Below are 19,379 nucleotides of genomic sequence, written 5' to 3'. Positions count from 1 at the left end.
AAAAAAAAAGCAACACGAGAAAAAGACCGAAAGGCTCTCATTTGGAATTGTAGCAAGAATGTAAGCAGTATCTATCTAACAGAACCCAGTGGGAAAATAAAAGAAGGTGCCGCTAGCGAAAAAGACTGCATCTAAATACTCTCGGCACACGAAAAATGATCAGGACGCTGTGGAGGTGGAAAGCAAGGTCTTGACGATAAGGAAATGGTGCCTTGGAGAGAAGAAAAGGGAAAAGAGAAAAAGAGAAGAGGATTTTTTGGCGGGTGGGAATTATCTAGTTGGAAGTGCGGCTTTGCGGGTTGTGGCCTGAGGCAGCACCGGGCTACACAGCGGAAACCTTGTGCTTGGCTTTCCCAGCTACCACTACTAGTGGGTAGTAGTACTTTGTGTTACTAGCCGTGAGCTTACATAAGCCAATCGGTTGGTGGGATGAGGTGCACCAAAAAAGTTCGAGGCGTAAGACATCACGACAAAGTTGTGGTGGTTGCCTGTGGTTTTATAGAGCAGCCAGCCCGGATTCCGCCATGATGGCAGCCTCAAGTAGAGGCAGCAGAGCCGTTAGAGGCATCCTCTCATGTAAGCAATCCTTGTGGCCGCCAATTGAATCAAGAGACTGACCAAGAGTCGCAAAATGCTGCAGCATCAGCCTCCCCCACGCTGTGCTCCAAATGCGCAACCACTTACAAGGCATCATCTGCCCGGTTCTACTCTGCCGCTGCGGCGACTGAGGCCAAGGCTGCTGCCGTCGACACTCCTCCTCCGGCACCCTCGGCCAGGAGTCCGTATCCTTATGATGTCCGCTCCGGCCTCATCCTCACACGACCGCCGCTCTTGACGAGAACTCTGCACCCCTTCGAGAACGCCTTCTTCTTCTACCAGAAACGGCTAGAAGAGCGCCTCAACACGCCCTTCATCACGAGCATATACTTCAAGCCCGACACGGCGGCGCAGCTGGACTGGAGCCTCAAGGTCCAGGAGCGCGGCGGCACCGTGGCCAAGGAGCTGGGAGCTTACAAGGGCAAGAACTCCAACGCCTGGGACGACGAGCTGAGGGTGGGTGACAAGCTCAGTGCGCAGGAGACGGTCCTGGAGAGTCTGCTCAAGGACGCTGCGCCCCGGGTCAGTGACGATGCGGAGGTGATTGCGCCTGAGGACGTTGTGCCTGTGGAGAGGCCTGCGGAGAGATTGTCCGAGGCGGATCAGAAGAAGGACGTGAGGCGGCTGGATCGCCAGATGGACAAGACGCTCTATCTTGTTGTCAAGGGGGCGGACGGATGGGGCTTCCCTGCTGATGTTCTCAAGGATGAGAACCTCCACGAGGTACGTTTTATTAGAGTTGATTTTCACACTTGGGAGAAAGGTTTCTAACACGGAACGTGAAAAACAGGGCGCAAAGAGAGTGCTGGACGAAGCTGCCGGCGTCAACATGAACACCTGGCTCGTCGGCCGCGTCCCCGTCGCCCACCTCGTCCAAGAGCCCGTCCTCGGCGCCAACGGCCAGGTCGAGAAGAAGGGCCGCAAGACGTTTTTCCTCAAGGGAAGAATCATGGCCGGCCAGGCCGACCTCAAGGGCAACCCCTTTGGATACACGGACTTTAAGTGGCTGACGCGGGAGGAGCTAGAGCAGGAGTTGGCGCCGGAGTATTATCGCGGTGTGAGGAATATGATGGCTGACCGGTAAGAGAAAAGAAAAAGAAGGGGGGGCGGGATGTGTATTACGATGATAAAAAAGGGATGTCAATGTCTGAAACTTGTAACATTATGAATTGTATAATTTACTCCATTATACAGAGCTTCATCGCGGCTGTTTGAACTATATGTATTGGGGCCTGCTCACACTTTGCCTTGCTCAGTTTTGCCATGATGCTCCCAAATGAGACTACAACGTGAAATAGTCCTACGACTTGTCGTTCCCGATATCTTTCAGGAATCAAAAAAAATGGACATTCTGCTGCTTATTTATCCAACAGATTGTCACTTGTTATTGAGCCATGTACATCAACGCAAAACCCTTTCGTATCAAAACCGGCCATGACAGCCAAAAATCATTGTGGTATAATGGCCAATCTTCAGCCTCCTCTACCTTGACCCTTTTCCAAGTCTGGTAATCCGAGGCTACATCACCCATGAGTTTTCATTACATCGAGATAATCTCCCTATATTAGCCAGCATTCATTTCTTTCATACAAAAGCTACAGCAATAGTAACCAGCCCTTCCAAAAAGCACACACGGGTGACCGCTTTACCCAACGCCGTTACGCCGCTTTCCGCTTCCCGATTTCCAGATTGTCAAGTACCGCTGGTATTTATGTTCAGTTCAACCAACGCGGCATACTGTCAATGTACCAGCACACGCTCCATTTAGTTTGGTTTGGCCTGTCCCTCAACAAAGTTGAGAGCGTCCTCCGTGCTAACACAGTTGATGGAGCTTGTCTTGTTACGGAACGTCACTCCATAGCACTTGTCTGCAATATGAACAATCTCAGGTCGGAAAGTGGTGCAGATAAACTGGGTGCCGGCCTCGTTAGAAATGGACTCGAGAAGTGACGCAACGGCAGTTCGGTATTGCGCATCCAAGTTGGCGTCGACCTCATCGAAAATGACCATGGGGCTGCTTTCGGTTTGCTGCAGCGCAAAGATGAGGCAGAGAGCACACAAACCTAGGGGGCATTCAGGTTAGTGGCAAGGTACAATATTTGGGCAACAGAGGGGGGCACTTACTCTTCTGACCACCACTGAGCTGCTGGATCTTTTGCTGCTCATCAAGATGCTTGGAGTTGAAAGACACGCTAATACCAACGCCGATATAATTCTCAACACTGCCTCGTGCTTCTTCGTCCGACTCCTCGGCATCTTGACGGCGATCTGTTTTCCTTTGGATGACCAGACGGCCATGGCCGGCCGGCACGAGCTTGCTGAAAATGGTGGCAAACTCCTTGGACACCTGCTTGAAAGTACGCTCAATGGCCTCATCCTTTCGCCGGTCAAGGTGCTCCACAAGCTCTTCAATGGATCCCTGGGAATCATCCAATTCCTTCCGGCGCTTCATCAGTTGTTCCTGCTGCGTCGTGAAGTTGTTGTACTGCTCAAAGGCCTTTTTATTGACGTGCTTGTACTTTTTCAGCGCTTCGTTGACCTTTTTCAATTTTGATGTAATCTACCGAGCACGTTAGTTTAGCTTTCCCTTTCTTCTCTCAGTCTGTCTCACGGGAGAAGCAGTAACTTACGGTATTGGCCTGCATGTTCTCATATTTGTCAAAGGCTTCTTCGGGCAAGACTCCCAGCTCCCGGATATTTTTCGCGCATTCTGCAGCCTGTGAAGTCAAAAGAGCCTTTCGCTGCAGCGTCTTCTCCATCCTCTTCTGCTGCCTCTCGATTCTTGTGGAGATCTCCAGTTGAGTCTGCTCACGATTGGCTTTTTCAGATTCGAACTGCTCAAGGCGAGAATTGAGATCATCGAGTTGGGCCTCAGTCTGGCTCAAATCAGCCTCAACGGCCTTCAAAGCCTTTTGAGCCTTCTTCAACTCGCGCTCAGCCTCCTTCAAGCTACCCGACGCGCCACCAACCGAAGAATTCTCAAACGCTTGACTGTTGAGCTGATCCAGCTTCATTTGAAGATTCTGCCGCAGGTCAATTTCCAACAGCTGCTTCTGTCTTTCCAGGACTCTACGGTTGTTGCTAATTTCATTCCACTGCTTCTGCAATTGCTGGACGGTACGGCTTGATCCTTCCAGCTCGCGCTCCTCAGCTGCTGTCAGTGTCTTTTTGAAGTCGGTGCCCAATTCGGACTCATGAGCTCCAACTTCCTGCAAGAATCCATTCATGTTCTTTTCAACCGCATCTCGCCTCCTGATGGCCCCATCAAGACGGCTTCTCTCGTTCTCAATGTGAGATGACCTGTTTCGAAGCTCGTGCTTGAGCGGCTCGAAGCCATCTTCAGCTTGTCGGAGCCTCTGCTCGAGTTTTTGAACTTCAGACATGGCGCCAGTGATCTCTTGGTCCTTGAGCTCAATCTGCCTGCGAATGTTGCGGGATTGCTCAATGAGTCCCTCATACTCCTCTCTCCATTTGTTGGCAGCCTGTACAGCTTCCAGACGTGACTTCCGAGGGTCGATATAACCACCAGTCATGGCACCGCGCTTATTGGTAGTATCACCTTCTGCTGTGATACCATCCACACCGTGGCTCCTGGCGTACTGAGCAGCCACGGCAAGATTGGGGCACACAACAACTTTTCCGAATACCTGCTGGAACGCCTTCTCAAACTTGTCATCATAGGTGATCTTGCTCAAGAGGGGAACCGCATCGTTGGAATTTGGATAGTTTACTTTGCGTGGACGAAGCTGGGCCAACGGCATGAACGTGACTCTACCGCCATGCTGTTTGTACATAGTATCTGCGAGGTAGGTAGCGGTATCGGCATTGTCCACGACATAGTGGAATAAGCTGGCTCCGGCAATTTGTTCGACGGGTAGTCGATATGCGTCACTAACGTCCAGTAGGTCTGCCAATGTTCCGTAGGCACCCGGGATATCTTGTTCCTGCTTCAATCGGCGTATAGTAGCCAAACCACGAGCGGTGGCTCCATCTACAGCATGGGCCAGCTCTCGCTCAGCGTGCTCCTTCTCTTGCCTAGCGTTGGAAATAACAGAGTTGAGTTTGTCATCTTCTCGACGAATGAGCTTTCGTTCATCATTCAATCTGTCCAGCGTAGCCCGTGCCAGGGCAGCTTGGTCCGCCACCTGGCCCCTGTCGCCATTCCAGTTGGCTAAACGGGAGCGCAGTTCGGCAACCTCACTCTCGCCCTGCTCAATTGCCTTCTGGATTCTGGTAACCTCCTCATCAGCGTCCAGTTTGTTTGCCTTTTGGGTGCTGATGGTCAAACTGAGCTCCTCGATTTCCTGCTTGAGCCAAGCATCACGCTCGGCACGATTCTTAAATCTAGAGCCACGGCTTTGCTTTGCAAAGAGGCGTGAGCGTGACGCCTCAACGGTATCCAGCTGCCTCCTAACTTCGTCTTCTTCGTTCTTCGTCTGCGTATATTGGGGAAGAAGCTGCGCTAGCTCATTTTCCTTGGTCTTAATCTCACTCTGTACGGAGGAGAGCTCGGAATCATGGCGTTCTCGTGCTTGTTCCAGTGCAGACTGTCCTTCTCTCAGATTTTTAACTTTGAGCTCAATCTTGGCCAGCAGCTTTGCGTTATCGCGTCTATCTTCCTCCTGCTGGCGTCGATCAATTTGCAGGAGCTCCAGCTCTCTCTGCAGCTTGTGAATTTCGGCGTCAATCTTGGAGATTGCCTTTTCTCCCTCCAGAAACTGTGCGCGGCTCGAATCTGTATTGTCCAGGCCGTCTTGCCTGGCATTATCGATTTCTTCAAGGGCAGCCTGGACAGTGGTTTGCTCTCGGTGGTGATATGCATACTCCAAACATCTCCTCTCTCGGTCTTTCTCCTGGAAACCTCGCAATTCTTCCTTTTCTTCTTCGAGCTCTGCCAGCCTCTCCTTGATATACTCAAGGAGTTCGTCAATCTTTTCTCGCTTGTTGTTCGTCTCAGTCATAATCTTGAGGGATTCGGCGCGGCGGGCTTCGTAGACTTGTGTACCCGCAACTTCCTTGAGCAGATTCAATCGCTCCGACTCTTTCATGTTGGTCAAGGCGGTGACGCGACCTTGGGGCACGATATAGTACGGGTTGGAGCGTGAGAAGCCTGCCGCCTCGAGCAGGTTTGTGACATCCGTCTTGGTCACAACCTTGCGGTCGACCGAGTATTCGTCCTTCTTGAGACCAATGGTGCGTCGCAGCACAACTTCTTTGCCTCCGGTCGGAAATCGGTCGTCGCTATTGTCAAAGATGATCTCAACGTAGGCCGACATGACAGCCGAGCCTGAACCTTCGTGGAGAAGACCCTGGCGCTCTTCACGGCTCATCTGCGTGTATGCATCGCTGAGGACGAAACGAATCGCCGCGAAGAAGTTACTCTTTCCCGATCCATTGCGGCCGACGATGACGTTGGTCTTGGGAGAAAAGGGCTCAATGACCGTCTGGTCCTTGTAGCTATTTGAGGACAGTCAGCACACAAAGTGTGTCTCAACAACATGGCGGGGTTGCGAATCCGCACCTTTTGAAGCCTTGGATGATGATTTGCTTGATATACATGGTCGGCTGCGCGGGCGCCGATGCGCAACATCCGAGAGACCAGGAAGCTGCAGACTTGAACTTTTTGCCGCGGGTTGCGCAAATTCAACGGAGTGCAAATGTTCTCTGCGATGCGACGCGTCTCGTCTGGCCCGCGATTAATCAGAGACTTGGAGTCGCGTTGCACCAGCCCATCTAAGATTAGCGCCTAAAAAATCAGGTGTCGATGATAGCTCTTGCGGCTGTCTGCTTAGGTACCAGCTGCTGCGGCTTAAGCTTTTTGCGCGCCTAAAGCTACGGGCGCCATCTTACCCTACATCTCAGCGATTGGTGGTCATCATGGCAGAATCAAACATGCAATGGTGCAATGGCTCTTTTTTAGCCACTGGTTCTGTTATCGAAATTTTGGAGTACATCTTGTATCATAGCTAATATTTACTATAATATTATCAAAAAGTTAATTGTCTTGGTTTGGGAAAAACACATCAGCCAGGGCGTCAATCGGTCCAAGAGAATCCACTCGAGAAATGCACTCCAGATACTACCTATTTCCAAGTCCCCGCGAGGGATACAAACAAAACGTTGAACCTGATTCCTAGGCACCGCTCGCCAAGCATGAGGTGCTCACCAATAGCCAGCCAGGCCGCGATCAAATTGTATAAATCTACGTGAAAACGACGACGAAGACGTATGATATAATAAACCGCCATATGCGTGAAAAACATCACGACAGCATAGGTAAGGTGGTAGCTGCCCTGGTAATCCATGCACAAGCTAGTAATCGGATTCTCGCCGACGGAATAATCTGCATCGAGCTGCCCCCATGGCTCATCCCGCTTGTCTTATTGTCTGGCCTCGTTCTCGTGCTCCTATTATCTTTCTGCTGATCCTTAAAGATTCCCACGCGACGCCAAAGTCGCGGACAAGTCTTGGCCAACAATCGTGCATGACTGATCGTCATAGGCGGGTCGAATTGCAGAAACCAGTCTCCGCGAGTCAAACAAGTTGGGGATGGATGGCGTGTGTCGGACCAACCAATGCTGAGCAACAGGGACAATAGCGTCTCACGGCAATTTTAGATTACGGCCAAACGGGTCGATCTAGACAAGCCAGATCTGGCCTGCACCAACCAACCTTGGCCATTCTGCCTCAAGAAGTCAAGCGGAGAAAAATTTTGCGACATGGCACGTCAGGGGTTTCGCCTTTGAGCATCATAGCTGCAATATATGGATACTTGGCTCCCTCTTCTGGTACTCGTAGCTGGTATTGAGTACCTGGGTAGGCAGGTGTTTCTGGAAGGGATTTCAATAGCTCCCGTCTCTATACGTAATCCAGGATGCTGGCAAGCCATTCCCTTGAGCTGGGTATGCGAATGGCCGACATGGCCGGCTGGGGAGTGAAAGAGAAGCAAGTAGCAGACGAACGCGCCCTGATACAGTACAGATATACAGGAGGAAACAAAAAAAAAAAAAACGCCCGAAGCATGGATAGGGCCTTGAAGGATCCGACATTTGCCGGGGGTGGCCTCCAGTCTGTGTACTCTAGCAGACTCTGTTCTTCTTACTATGTACAAGCCGCTTCCGCTGCCATGATCCTCTTTCTAGGTTTACTGATTTCCCATTGTCGCTGTCTATTACGAGTACAATACACGCTATAGATGGTTTGCATTGTTGGCGCCTGAAGTTAGTCCATGTTAGCAGACCAGCACATCGAGTACCTTTGAAAATGGCGGTTGGTCTATCCAGTACATAACGTGCAGCCTGCGTCCCGATTGATACCCTACGAGGAGAGCGAATCCATGCTGCGCATCGAAATTTCGACGCGCCTGTCAAGATATTTTCGCGGCGTGCTGCCCGAACGCTCCCCAATGGGCGGCCGCAGCATTTCAGCCGGCATATTGCCGTGTATCTCGAGATGCAATTGCATGCAAGAGCAATCGTTTGCTCCGTACGAGCCGCGGCTAATTACGCAAAGGCGCGGAGCCAACAAAGAAGAGCACGAGTCCGCGAAGACAAAATCAGGTGTCTAGTAGATAGGGCCAATGTCTTGGATACCTACACCTTGTTCCTGCTTGAGCGAGAACTACCTAGTAGACTACCTGCTGGGTCGAAGTACTGCAGCGCAGCAGACGCAAGCAAACGGGTACATCTGTCAGTGTGCTGCTGAGGTATGTGGTCACTGGCATTGATGCGCTCAACCACTAGAGGGCTCCAGCAATGGGGGACGTGGCCCCGCTTATTGCGCGCTAGCGAAGCATTAGGGACATTAAGCGAGACGCCGTTGGTCGCTGGGACGGCGCAGCGTGTATAAAAATACAGGCATAGACATATAGAAAGACCGGCCTGCCCTCCACTCAATTCTCCCCGTCCAGCCCTGCCCGACCATAGTCGCATCCAGCACCCGCGCACTCGCCAGAGCACAAACCGCAGGCAGACGCAGGCAGACGGCGCCACTGGCCAGCGCTGCATTGTTACGTGTCAGGCGCTGCTCGGGTCCGTTGCCCGAGGCAGCAACGCTTGATTCCTGATTGCTACAAGGTTGTTTGCACTGCTACCGGCGATTGGTTGATTGGTTGATTTATCGATTGATCTACCCAATACTTGCTTGACTGGAGTTGTTGGCTTCAGGCACCCAAAGAAAGGTATGTATGGGCAGCACCTACCTACCTATTTCCTTATGTACCTTGCCTATTTCCCCTACCACTGCACGCACCGCACAGCTCCTGCCGCAGCCAGCACGCTTCAGAAGCTCCCCCCCCCCCCCCCCCCCCGTCCCGTCCAATCCCAAGCTGCGCACAGCTGCTTTAGTACCTGGTACCCCCCAGTTGCGACTCCAGCGCTGTGCCTCGCCATCATTGGCGTGGCTCTTTTTATATTTTGGCGGATCCCCCCTCACCTTCAATTATTTCTAACCCAATCCAATAGTGTATGCGCCATTGAAGCTGCACGAACCACCCGCCACTTCCCAGGTACCTTCTCATAGTCGGTATAAACCAGGCGTCGCATCGCGTCGCATCAACGCGCATCACATCGCATCACATCGCACCACATCGCATCACGGCTTTTTCGGTTTTTCGGTCACGGCTATTCGCTTGGCTGCATTGCCGTCCTTTCGGTGCATCTCACTGCATCGTCAGGACTCTCCTCCAGACCATATCGGCGCTGTTTCTGACAGGCGAGTACTTGTGGTGTTTATTCCTTGAATTACGCCATTTCCATCTCACCAATCCCTGCCCCCTGTCACTCTGGTACATGTACCTGGTACCTGCCTTATCTTATCTCCTCTCATGCTCATGCGTTGCTCTTGCTTCCATCATGTAAATGGCCTTTGCAATTCGTCTGTCTATTTACCTATTTGATGTCGCGATCTGATGCATTTCACCATTCCACCACTTCACTGCCACTGTTTCCCCAAGTAACACTGGCGCTTGACGAGTTTGAGGCCTGCATTGCGCTGCACGTGCCTCATTAGCTTGTCTACGGCAGCTGGCGCTATATCACAGTTCTGCGATTGATGATTGCTGCCTCGATTCTCTTCGTCACATTGCTCCAGCCTCAGTACAATGCCTAGCACTACACTTCTCCCACATGCATATGATGCACTGCAAATCCATATAAGTGGACTGCTTGGATTGGCAGCCTGCCATAGCGTCTCTGCCAACCACCTGGGGTGACTAGCATCAACCTATCGCGATATCTCTGTTGCGCGCACTGCCGTTCCTCCCCTCTTGCCTCTTTACCCACAACTTCAGAATTGGCGTGACGGCTATCAAGTGCGACTTACGCTGACCAGAAATATAGAGCACCCAACTTATTATGCCATGAGCCCCAAAATATCATTAACATACTATTCTAATACACGACGACGCCATGACTTCTAGGTATGTCTTCCGCATTATCCCCTTCGCCAGTAGGGCCAACAGCTAACCCGTTCAACAGACTTGACCGATTAGTTACGTAGGTTTCTCCCATTTGTTCTCTGGTCACGGAATAAGTTTCAACTTCTTGTAATTCCAATAGCTGACACACTTCTATAGCATCCTTGAGACGGGGAGCACGAGGCTCATCCGAGACACTGCAGTCAACCAGCTTGCTGACTGGCAAAAGCAACACCCCGATGAGTTATTCAATCTCCTGTCCCGGGTTATCCCATATCTCCGCTACAAGGATTGGGAGACGAGGCAAACCGCCGCCAAAGCCATTGGCAAGATCTTAGAAAATGCCCCTCTCTATGATCCCAACTCGGGGGATGCCCCGAGTGAGCCCAAAAAAGAAGAGGGCTCCTCCGAAAACGGTGCGATTAAAAAGGAGGAAGACAACAAGGCGACATCAATTCTTACCGATGATGACGTCTTCAAGTTTGAGTCGCTCGATGTGGACACTGTCTTGAGGTTCGGGCGACCGCTTCTCCGGGGTGGCGGTATTGAGTATAACCTTGCTTCCCTCGACCCTCAGGCTCGTCTGGAGCACCAAAAGAAGACGCTTATGGGCCGCCTGGGCTTACTTGGGAGGAGATTTGAGGACGAGGAAATCATTGTAGGAGACGGAATGCCAAAAACACCCCTCGAGACATCTAATGGTGGTGGTTTCGGCAAGGGCGACAGCGCGCAGTCCCAGAGTCAGCCGACAGAAGAGTCTCAGCTAAGCTCGAGGCAACTCAATGTGCTGAAACGAAAGCGCAAGAAGGAGGCAATGAAGGCACAGGGTAAGGGCGGGTTTGGAGATCTCTCATTACGACGAACGACGACTGCTGGGTCTGAAGGATTTGGTGGCGACGATACCCCGATGGCAGAGCACGAATCAAAAAAGAATGGGAAAGTGAATGACTACTTTAACCTTGATCGCCCGACCGATATCGACGAGGATGCAAAAGTCGTCAGCGAATTCAAAGGGTCAGTGATGCAGATCAAGTCTGAGCTTGAGGCTGAAGAGTCTATGGAAGGTGCTGAGTGGCCGTATGAGCGGCTCTGCGATTTTCTCAAGATTGATCTCTTCGATTCTTCATGGGAAACGCGACATGGAGCTGCCATGGGATTGCGTGAGGTACTCCGAGTCCACGGCGGCGGGGCTGGCAGAGTTCGGGGCAAGTCGGTGGACGACAACAATGAACTCAACCGTTCATGGCTCAACGATGTTGCCTGTAGACTCTGCTGCGTTCTGATGTTGGACCGCTTTACAGACTACAGCTCCGATACATCAGTTGCTCCAATCCGGGAGACAATTGGTCAAACCCTCGGTGCTGTTCTCAAACACGTGCCCCCCAACTCCGTCTACGATATCTACCGGGTATTGTATCGCATGGTGATGCACGAAGATCTCAAGCTGGACCAGCCAATTTGGGCTGTCTGCCATGGCGGTATGATTGGCTTGAGATATGTTGTTGCGGTCAGGAAGGACCTATTGCTGCAGGATGGAGACATGATTGATGGCGTCATCAAGGCGGTAATGAAGGGCCTTGGAGACCTTGATGACGATGTGCGATCTGTCAGCGCTGCCACCCTCATACCCATGGCTCGAGAATTTGTCACCATGCGCCCAGCTGCCCTCGATGGTCTCACCAACATTGTGTGGGAAAGCCTGTCCAACTTGGGTGACGACCTAAGTGCCAGCACAGGCCGCATCATGGACCTTCTTGCTACGCTCTGCAGTTTCCCCCAGGTTCTTGAGTCCATGAAGACGTCTGCTGCCCAAGATGAAGAGCGGTCCTTCACTCTACTGGTTCCCCGCCTCTACCCATTTTTACGACACACCATCACATCTGTTCGTCTTGCTGTTCTGAAAGCTCTCCTGACCTTTGCAAATCTTGGTGATGAGACATCACAGGGCTGGCTCAACGGCAGAATCCTCCGCCTCATCTTCCAGAATATCCTTGTTGAAAGGGACAAAGAAACCCTTGATATGTCATTGGAACTCTGGGCCGCCCTTGTTCGCTCATTGGCAAAGGACCCTGCCATTCTTGCTGATGAATTTGCTCCTCACATTGACCCATTGATGCAGCTGACGTTACATCCCATTGGCGTGTCGCGGCATCCGATCCCTATGCATGCGGGCTTATTCCAGAAACCATCTGGTGGCACTTACTCGGCCCAAGGCCCGGCGCAGCCTGGTGGGAGACGACTCTCCTCGCCCGAGGGCCCTGAACGACCGGTGAAGCGTCGTCGTAAATCTACCAAGATAGAAGAGGCCACCCCCGCCAACCTGACGCACGATGTGGATGGCCACATGATGCAAGGTGATGTTGATCTTGTTGGCTTAGAGGTTCTGATTCGGTCAAGAGTTTCGGCTGCAAAGGCCATGGGCCTCATCATGTCCTTGGTGCCGTCGACGAATCTCGATGACTATGATGCCCTGCTTGTCCCAGGCCTCACCTCCGCTTTCTCCTCAACACAACTCACTGCCTGTCTTGTCATTGATGAATTTGCAAGGAACTGCCAAAACGCCGAGGATCCCGCCCGTTACTTGGATCACCTTCAGCGGATTGTAGAATCAGATCGGCCCTCGGCTTACAGAGACCTGGTGACCTTTATCCAGCGAGCTAGGAGTCAGTGCCAGCAACTGCTTCACCTGTTCCGCGACCACGGCAAAGTCTCGCACAGCAAGCTACCCACCCTTCCTGTCGTGGTTCAAGGTGAAGCCGAAGCCGGCCCTAGTGCCTTTTCTATTGCCACTGCTGAAAAGTGCGTTGGCGAAGATTTTGAGCGGCTGAAAAAGATCATGCCTCCCGGTCAACGATTGATCGCCGGTCAGCAGTTAGCCGAAGCTCGCGAGGACACATTAGCAGCTATTCAAGAGGCCAAGACATTCAAGGATGCCCGCGACGTTAGGATCAAGGCTGGTGCCGCTTGTGCCATGGTCGCAATGAAGCTCTTGCCCAAGAAACCTAGCCCCCTCATCAAGAGCATTATGGATTCGATAAAGACTGAGGAAAACCACCAGCTCCAAAGCCGCTCGTCAGAAACCATCGCAAAACTGGTACAGCTATTTACGGAGAAGGGCAGGCGTAATCCCGCAGAAAAGGTTGTTGCCAACCTGGTCAAGTTTTCTTGCGTTGAAGTAGCAGAGACTCCCGAGTTTCCCGTTCATGCTGCTAAGACCGATTGCATTCTCTCTATGCAAAAGGAGGAGGATCGCGTTGACCATCCAGATGCCGCTAAGTGGGCACGGGAAGCCAAGGCTGCCCGCATCACACGTAGGGGTGCCAAAGAAGCCTTGGAGATACTGTCCAAGACGTACGGCGCGGCCTTATTCGATTCTGTGCCAAGCTTGCAGGGCTTCATGAAAGATGCGCTGGTTAAGGCTTTCACCGGGGACTTACCCGCGGAAGCTCGGGATCCGGAGCTGGCGTTTGGTCAGGAGATTGTGGACGCCATGTCAGTCATTCGAACCATGACGCCTACATTGAATGTGAGCCTTCATCCGTTTGTTATGGAGATGATGCCCCTTGTCATCAAGGCTCTGCATTCCGATCTCTCTGTTTTCCGTTACATGGCCGCCAAGTGTCTGGCAACTATCTGCAGTGTCATCACCGTAGACGGAATGACTGCACTCGTGGAGAAGGTCCTCCCATCGATCACTAACCCTCTTGATCTCAACTTCCGCCAAGGAGTAATCGAAGCTATCTATCACCTGATTGCCGTCATGGGCGACGCGATCCTCCCATACGTCATCTTCCTGATTGTGCCTGTCCTTGGCCGAATGAGTGATTCTGACAATGAGATTCGTCTCATCGCTACCACATCTTTCGCCACGCTTGTCAAATTGGTACCCCTCGAAGCCGGCATTCCCGACCCCCCCGGCCTGTCTGAAGAGCTTCTAAAGGGACGAGATCGAGAACGAACTTTTATTGCTCAGCTTCTCGACCCCAAAAAGGTTGAGCCGTTCCAGATCCCTGTAGCGATCAAAGCGGAGCTTCGATCATACCAACAAGACGGCGTTAACTGGCTCAATTTCCTCAACAAGTACCACCTCCACGGCATTCTCTGCGATGATATGGGCCTCGGAAAAACTCTACAGACCATCTGCATCGTCGCCAGTGATCACCACCAGCGACAGGAAGAGTTTGCCAAAACTCAAGCTCCTGATGTGAGGCGGCTGCCGTCTCTAATTGTCTGCCCACCAACACTCTCAGGACACTGGCAGCAGGAGATTAAGACCTACGCCCCCTTCCTAAGTGTCACTGCCTACGTTGGACCACCAGCGGAGCGTAAAGCGATGAAGGATAGACTTGGCGATACTGACATTGTTATTACGTCGTATGATGTGACTAGAAACGACTCTGATGTGCTCGAGAAGCACAGCTGGAACTACGTTGTACTGGATGAGGGACACTTGATCAAGAATCCCAAGGCCAAGATTACCCAAGCCGTAAAAAGGCTGGCCAGTAACCACCGACTGATCCTTACGGGTACCCCCATCCAAAATAACGTACTGGAGCTTTGGTCTCTATTCGACTTCCTCATGCCCGGGTTCCTCGGAGCCGAGAAGGTGTTTTTGGACCGATTTGCGAAGCCCATCGCGGCAAGCCGATACAGCAAGGCATCATCTAAAGAGCAGGAGGCTGGCGCATTGGCGATTGAGGCTCTTCACAAGCAAGTGCTTCCTTTCTTGCTCCGCCGTCTCAAGGAAGAAGTCCTTAACGACCTGCCACCCAAGATCTTGCAAAACTACTACTGCGACCTCAGCGACCTACAAAAGAAACTATTTGAAGACTTTACTAAGAAACAGGGCAAGAAGATTCAAGACGAAGCTGGCCGAGATGATAAAGAAGCCAAGCAGCACATCTTCCAAGCCCTGCAATACATGCGGAAGCTGTGCAACTCGCCTGCCATGGTCATGAAGCCCGGAAGCGATCTCTATAACGAGACGCAAAAGATTCTACAGAAGCAAGGAACATCTATTGAAGATGCTCATCATGCTCCGAAGCTCACTGCTCTCAAAGATCTCCTGATTGACTGTGGCATCGGCGATGACAAGGACGACACCAACGACCCGCTATACCAGCCTATCAAACCTCACCGTGCTCTGATTTTCTGCCAAATGAAGGAAATGTTGGACATGGTCCAGAATAAGGTGCTTAAAGAAATGTTGCCTTCCGTTTCATACCTGAGACTCGATGGTTCCGTTGAAGCGAATAAGAGACAAGACATCGTGAACAAGTTCAACAGCGACCCCTCGTATGATGTGCTCTTGCTGACCACTAGTGTTGGCGGACTTGGATTGAACCTTACGGGCGCAGATACTGTCATCTTCGTAGAGCACGACTGGAACCCGCAGAAGGATCTACAGGCTATGGATCGTGCCCACCGAATCGGGCAGAAGAAGGTAGTAAATGTCTACCGTCTCATCACCCGCGGCACATTGGAAGAGAAGATTCTCAGCCTTCAACGATTCAAGATCGATGTCGCCTCCACGGTAGTCAACCAGCAAAACGCTGGGTTGGCTACGATGGACACAGATCAAATCCTTGACTTGTTCAATTTGGGCGACTCGGGACCAAGCCTCATATCTGACAAGCCTCAAAATGGCATCGATGGGAGAGAGGAGGATATGGTTGATCTCGAAACTGGTGATGTACTGCGGCAGCCGGGCAAGAAGGCATGGCTGGACGATCTGGGAGAATTGTGGGATAACAAGCAGTACGAAGAGAGTTTCGACTTGGACGATTTCATGAAGACCATGGCTTAAACGAGATAGTGGGTGGTTGACGGGTTGACGAGTTGGCCTCTCGGGGTTCCCTGACATGGGCCTCGATCTGAGAAAGGATTGCTACCAAAAAAACAGCAGAAAACGAAACAATGACTACACGTTTAATACTAGTAGGCGCGATATGCTTTTGCTTCCCTAGTTGTTGCTTCTTCTTCTTTACTTGGTATTTTTCTTTGTTTTTTTTGTCTTTACCAAAACAAAACCCGAATGCTTTCCTTTGGCCTGTACAGTAGATAGATGAGGTATTGAAAACCAGCGACGGCGCGACGTGCGTTTTTGTATGATTGACTGCAGAGGAGACGTCTAGGGCTACAGGATTATATAATGTGAAATCTGAGAAATGAACAGCCCGTTGGCTGACTGATTGATTTTGGCGTTGATTTGACTATTGATTTTAAACTTGATGCCTAATTATTACATACATACCTGCATGCACAGGATGAACCCCGCCAAAGTTTCGGTGGACTTCTATCGCCCCACCTTGCGAACCTCTTCTACGGTGATGTCAAGCTCTGAAGCTTCTCCTTACTCACAATTTTATTCAGTATCATAATCATAACAAGCGGCGTCACAAGATCAGCGGTATACAAGCCGTGCGTATTATTCTACTCGCATTCGTACACACGGCCCTTCTGCAGTACAGTCGAGCTCTCGGGAGCTCTTGGAGCAGCCCACCATGCCTATCGATTACAGCCGATTTGTACGCAGCTTTGGACGCCACGCTCTCGTGAGGAGTGCAGCTTTACTGACCAGTGGCATTGCTTAACTAGGACGCGATCGAGGTGAGCGACGATTCCGATATCGAAGTTCACCCCAACGTGGACAAGCGGTCTTTCATCCGAGCGAAGCAAAACCAGATCCACCAGGAGCGTCAACAGAGGAAGAACCGCATTGCGGCACTCAAGTATGAGCGTATCATCAATAGTGCCCTGCTGGGCCGGATAATATCTCTCTTGGACTCGCTCAAGTCCCACGCTTCCGAGGCTACGACTGGAAACCAGGCCGAGATTGCTTTCAAGGCCGTCTTGTCTGCCGCCGGAAACCCCAAAGACGACCAGCCGCCCCCGCGACCAGAGGGGGTCTTCAGCGATGACCAGCCTCTTCCTACATACTCGAAAATGATGATGCAACTATTGGACCAAGTGAACAAGACCCTTGAGGAGAAGAAGCCCGATGATCGGTATGCCGCAATGATGGAAGAGATTCAGGAGCACGTGGATAAGATCAAGGAGCTGCAGAAGGAACAGGCAAAGGAGCTGGAGACACTCGAGAAGGAAGAAGGGAAGAAGATTACGAGCGACAGCATCCATGATGGGTTCAACAGTTCATATGTGAACAAGGCAGGGCCGTCGGAGAAGAAGGAGGACACCAAGGTGGAGCTGCTGAATCCTAACTTTTCCACCTCTGCATCGGCATCAGGAGCGTCTTCATCAGACAAGGTCGCGGTGGACGATGATGACGAAGTGGAAGCGTCGCCTACCGCCAAGAAGTTTTCGGAGATTGGTGTCAACGAATACCAGGCCAGTTTGAAGTTCCTGGCTCAGCACCCAGAGATCTTGACGGAGCGTGAGACGGACGGATTGCTTGTGCTTGCGTTTGACGCAGCCCTGGAGCGCAAGGACGACTTGGCTCGTCAATGCGTTCACCAGGCGCTCTTGCTGCAATACTGCCGTGCGCTGGGCAAGGATGGCGTTGCGCTCTTCTTCAAGCGAATCACGACCAAAGGACACCAAGCACAAGATGTCTTCTATAAGGATGTCCAGGAGACATACATGAGAATCAAGAACAGGTCGGCTGAGATCATCGCCGAGAGGGCCAAGGAGCCGACAGAGGTCGAGCAGATTCAACTACATGCCATGGAGCCTGGTACTACGATCCAGATCAGAGTACCCCCCGCCGACACCGAGGACCCAGATGACCAGGCGGCCCGGAAGATTTTTGATAGCTTTGCCCCCGATATGAAGAAGGCACTGGAGTCTGGCGAACTGGATGAGGTCAACAAGGTGCTGGGGAACATGAAGGTCGAGGACGCGGAGGAGTTGGTTGGTCTCTTTGGCGAGGTAAGTTAAGCACGGTCATATCTGGGCATGCGGACAACATTCCCCCCATCATTTGAGAATACTAGGCTTACGTATTTTCTCCCTCTTAGGCCAATATTCTTAGCCTCGAAGAGGAGCTGATTGATGCCACGACTGAAGAAGGACAGAGACAGCTCAGAGAAATGGAAGCAGCAGCAGCAGCCGAGAGAGAGGCCCAGAGAGAGGAGGTGGGCGATCCTGAGTGAAGATGACTTGTACCGACTCACCGGTTCACCGTGTTACTGGAGGGAAAGATTGAAAAGCACGAGAGGGTAACGCTTGCAGGATGATGATGATACCAACCAAAGGAATGGAAATGCGTGGGATCAATCAATCAAATGGGATACTTTTCGAGTTATTTGGCAAATATTTCGTCGAGGTTCGCCTTGCATGGGTTGACAGCTAAAAGATATGTAATAATAGGGACCAAAAGGCACATGCGGGCTGTGTTTCCTGCCAAGACGATGGCATCGCCGAAAGGGCTTTGTGTGACAGGGAGCAAATGTTTGTCATCTTTATGCTAGAACCGATGGCTTACATGCTGTAACGGAGATGGACGTAGGCGGAACAGTTGTATTAAACCCGAAAGATGTTGATCCTTGGATTATGATTTGGCAAAAAGGATTGGTTCAAGGGCACCAATGCTTATGTTATGCTTAACAAGGCCAGGTTCGCGGTACACAGCCAATCCTGTTCATCCCACGGCGACGCCCTCTGGATTCGAGGCTATGGGTTTTTGTGATAAGGCGGGCAAAAGACTCCACAGACCGCGCGGCCTTTTTGGGGGACCGGTGAGATGGGCGATTGGTATGTAGTAATATGGTGTTGCAGTTTTTTTCTCTCTTGGTGGCTTTGACGTGGCTTGCATGAAATGGGGAAGGGGGAAAGAAGGTGGAGGGTTTTTGCTTGTCTTTTACGAGGAGGGTTACGTATGTCTTTTTCTTGTTTGTTCCGGGGGAATAAAGGCGGTGGAATCAACGGAGAATGGGATGTGGGAGAGAGATGGAGGAAGAGAGAGAACGCTTCGTATGAGAGTGATTTGGAAGAAGTATCACCCAAGTTCTGGAGGTGGCTTTGCTTTCTACGTGTCTGCCCAAGTTGTACGAAGATGGGTAGTGTCGCGTGGCTTTTCGCCTTTTTTTCTTTCCCCCGCATCTGTCAGATGTGCTCGATACGAGGTTTAGCTAGTTTATTCCCCTTGTCTAAATAAAAAACTGGGAGTTAATATCGTATAAGGAGAAAAAGAAAAGGGAAATAGTCCAAAAGCTTATTTGGGGGGCATCTCATCGGTTTTCGGTGAAGAAGCGAAAAGACAAGATCGAGATGGGGCGTACGTATATGCTTGGTAAGGGAAAACTGCCCAGAGGGGATTAGTGCCGATTTCCGGTATGTGCATGTGAGAGAGAAGTGGATAAAAATAGTATCATCTTTTTTTTTTGTCTTGTTCTTTTTGGGTGAGCTG

At 51.4% G+C, this 19,379-nt stretch overlaps 4 protein-coding genes across 4 annotated transcripts; 3 read left to right on the top strand and 1 right to left on the bottom strand.

The window, feature by feature from the left end:
* Window positions 1-527: 527 nt before the first annotated feature.
* On the top strand, window positions 528-1,681 carry TRIVIDRAFT_30334 (uncharacterized protein; the record flags this gene model as incomplete). Its single annotated transcript, XM_014103315.1, has 3 exons — window positions 528-576; window positions 647-1,320; window positions 1,388-1,681. The coding sequence occupies 3 exons, from the start codon at window positions 528-530 to the stop codon at window positions 1,679-1,681; spliced, it is 1,017 nt and encodes a 338-aa protein (XP_013958790.1).
* A 458-nt stretch (window positions 1,682-2,139) lies between these two features.
* On the bottom strand, window positions 2,140-6,156 carry TRIVIDRAFT_212263 (uncharacterized protein; the record flags this gene model as incomplete). The annotated part of the gene is made up of 4 exons (XM_014103314.1): window positions 2,140-2,660; window positions 2,722-3,136; window positions 3,228-6,054; window positions 6,119-6,156. The coding sequence occupies 4 exons, from the start codon at window positions 6,154-6,156 to the stop codon at window positions 2,362-2,364; spliced, it is 3,579 nt and encodes a 1,192-aa protein (XP_013958789.1).
* A 3,998-nt stretch (window positions 6,157-10,154) lies between these two features.
* On the top strand, window positions 10,155-16,202 carry TRIVIDRAFT_178207 (uncharacterized protein; the record flags this gene model as incomplete). The annotated part of the gene is made up of 1 exon (XM_014103313.1): window positions 10,155-16,202. One exon carries the CDS (start codon window positions 10,620-10,622, stop codon window positions 15,816-15,818), a length of 5,199 nt encoding a protein of 1,732 aa, XP_013958788.1.
* A 313-nt stretch (window positions 16,203-16,515) lies between these two features.
* TRIVIDRAFT_229919 (uncharacterized protein) lies at window positions 16,516-18,378 on the top strand (the record flags this gene model as incomplete). The annotated part of the gene is made up of 3 exons (XM_014103312.1): window positions 16,516-16,539; window positions 16,610-17,899; window positions 17,989-18,378. The coding sequence occupies 3 exons, from the start codon at window positions 16,516-16,518 to the stop codon at window positions 18,121-18,123; spliced, it is 1,449 nt and encodes a 482-aa protein (XP_013958787.1).
* Between the last annotated feature and the right edge of the window lie 1,001 nt (window positions 18,379-19,379).

This window comes from Trichoderma virens (assembly GCF_000170995.1).
Source record: "Trichoderma virens Gv29-8 chromosome Unknown TRIVIscaffold_4, whole genome shotgun sequence".
In the NCBI taxonomy this organism is placed as follows: domain Eukaryota; kingdom Fungi; phylum Ascomycota; class Sordariomycetes; order Hypocreales; family Hypocreaceae; genus Trichoderma; species Trichoderma virens.
The sequence above is the reverse complement of the archived record's forward strand: the minus strand, read 5'-3'. Positions and strand labels throughout refer to the sequence as shown.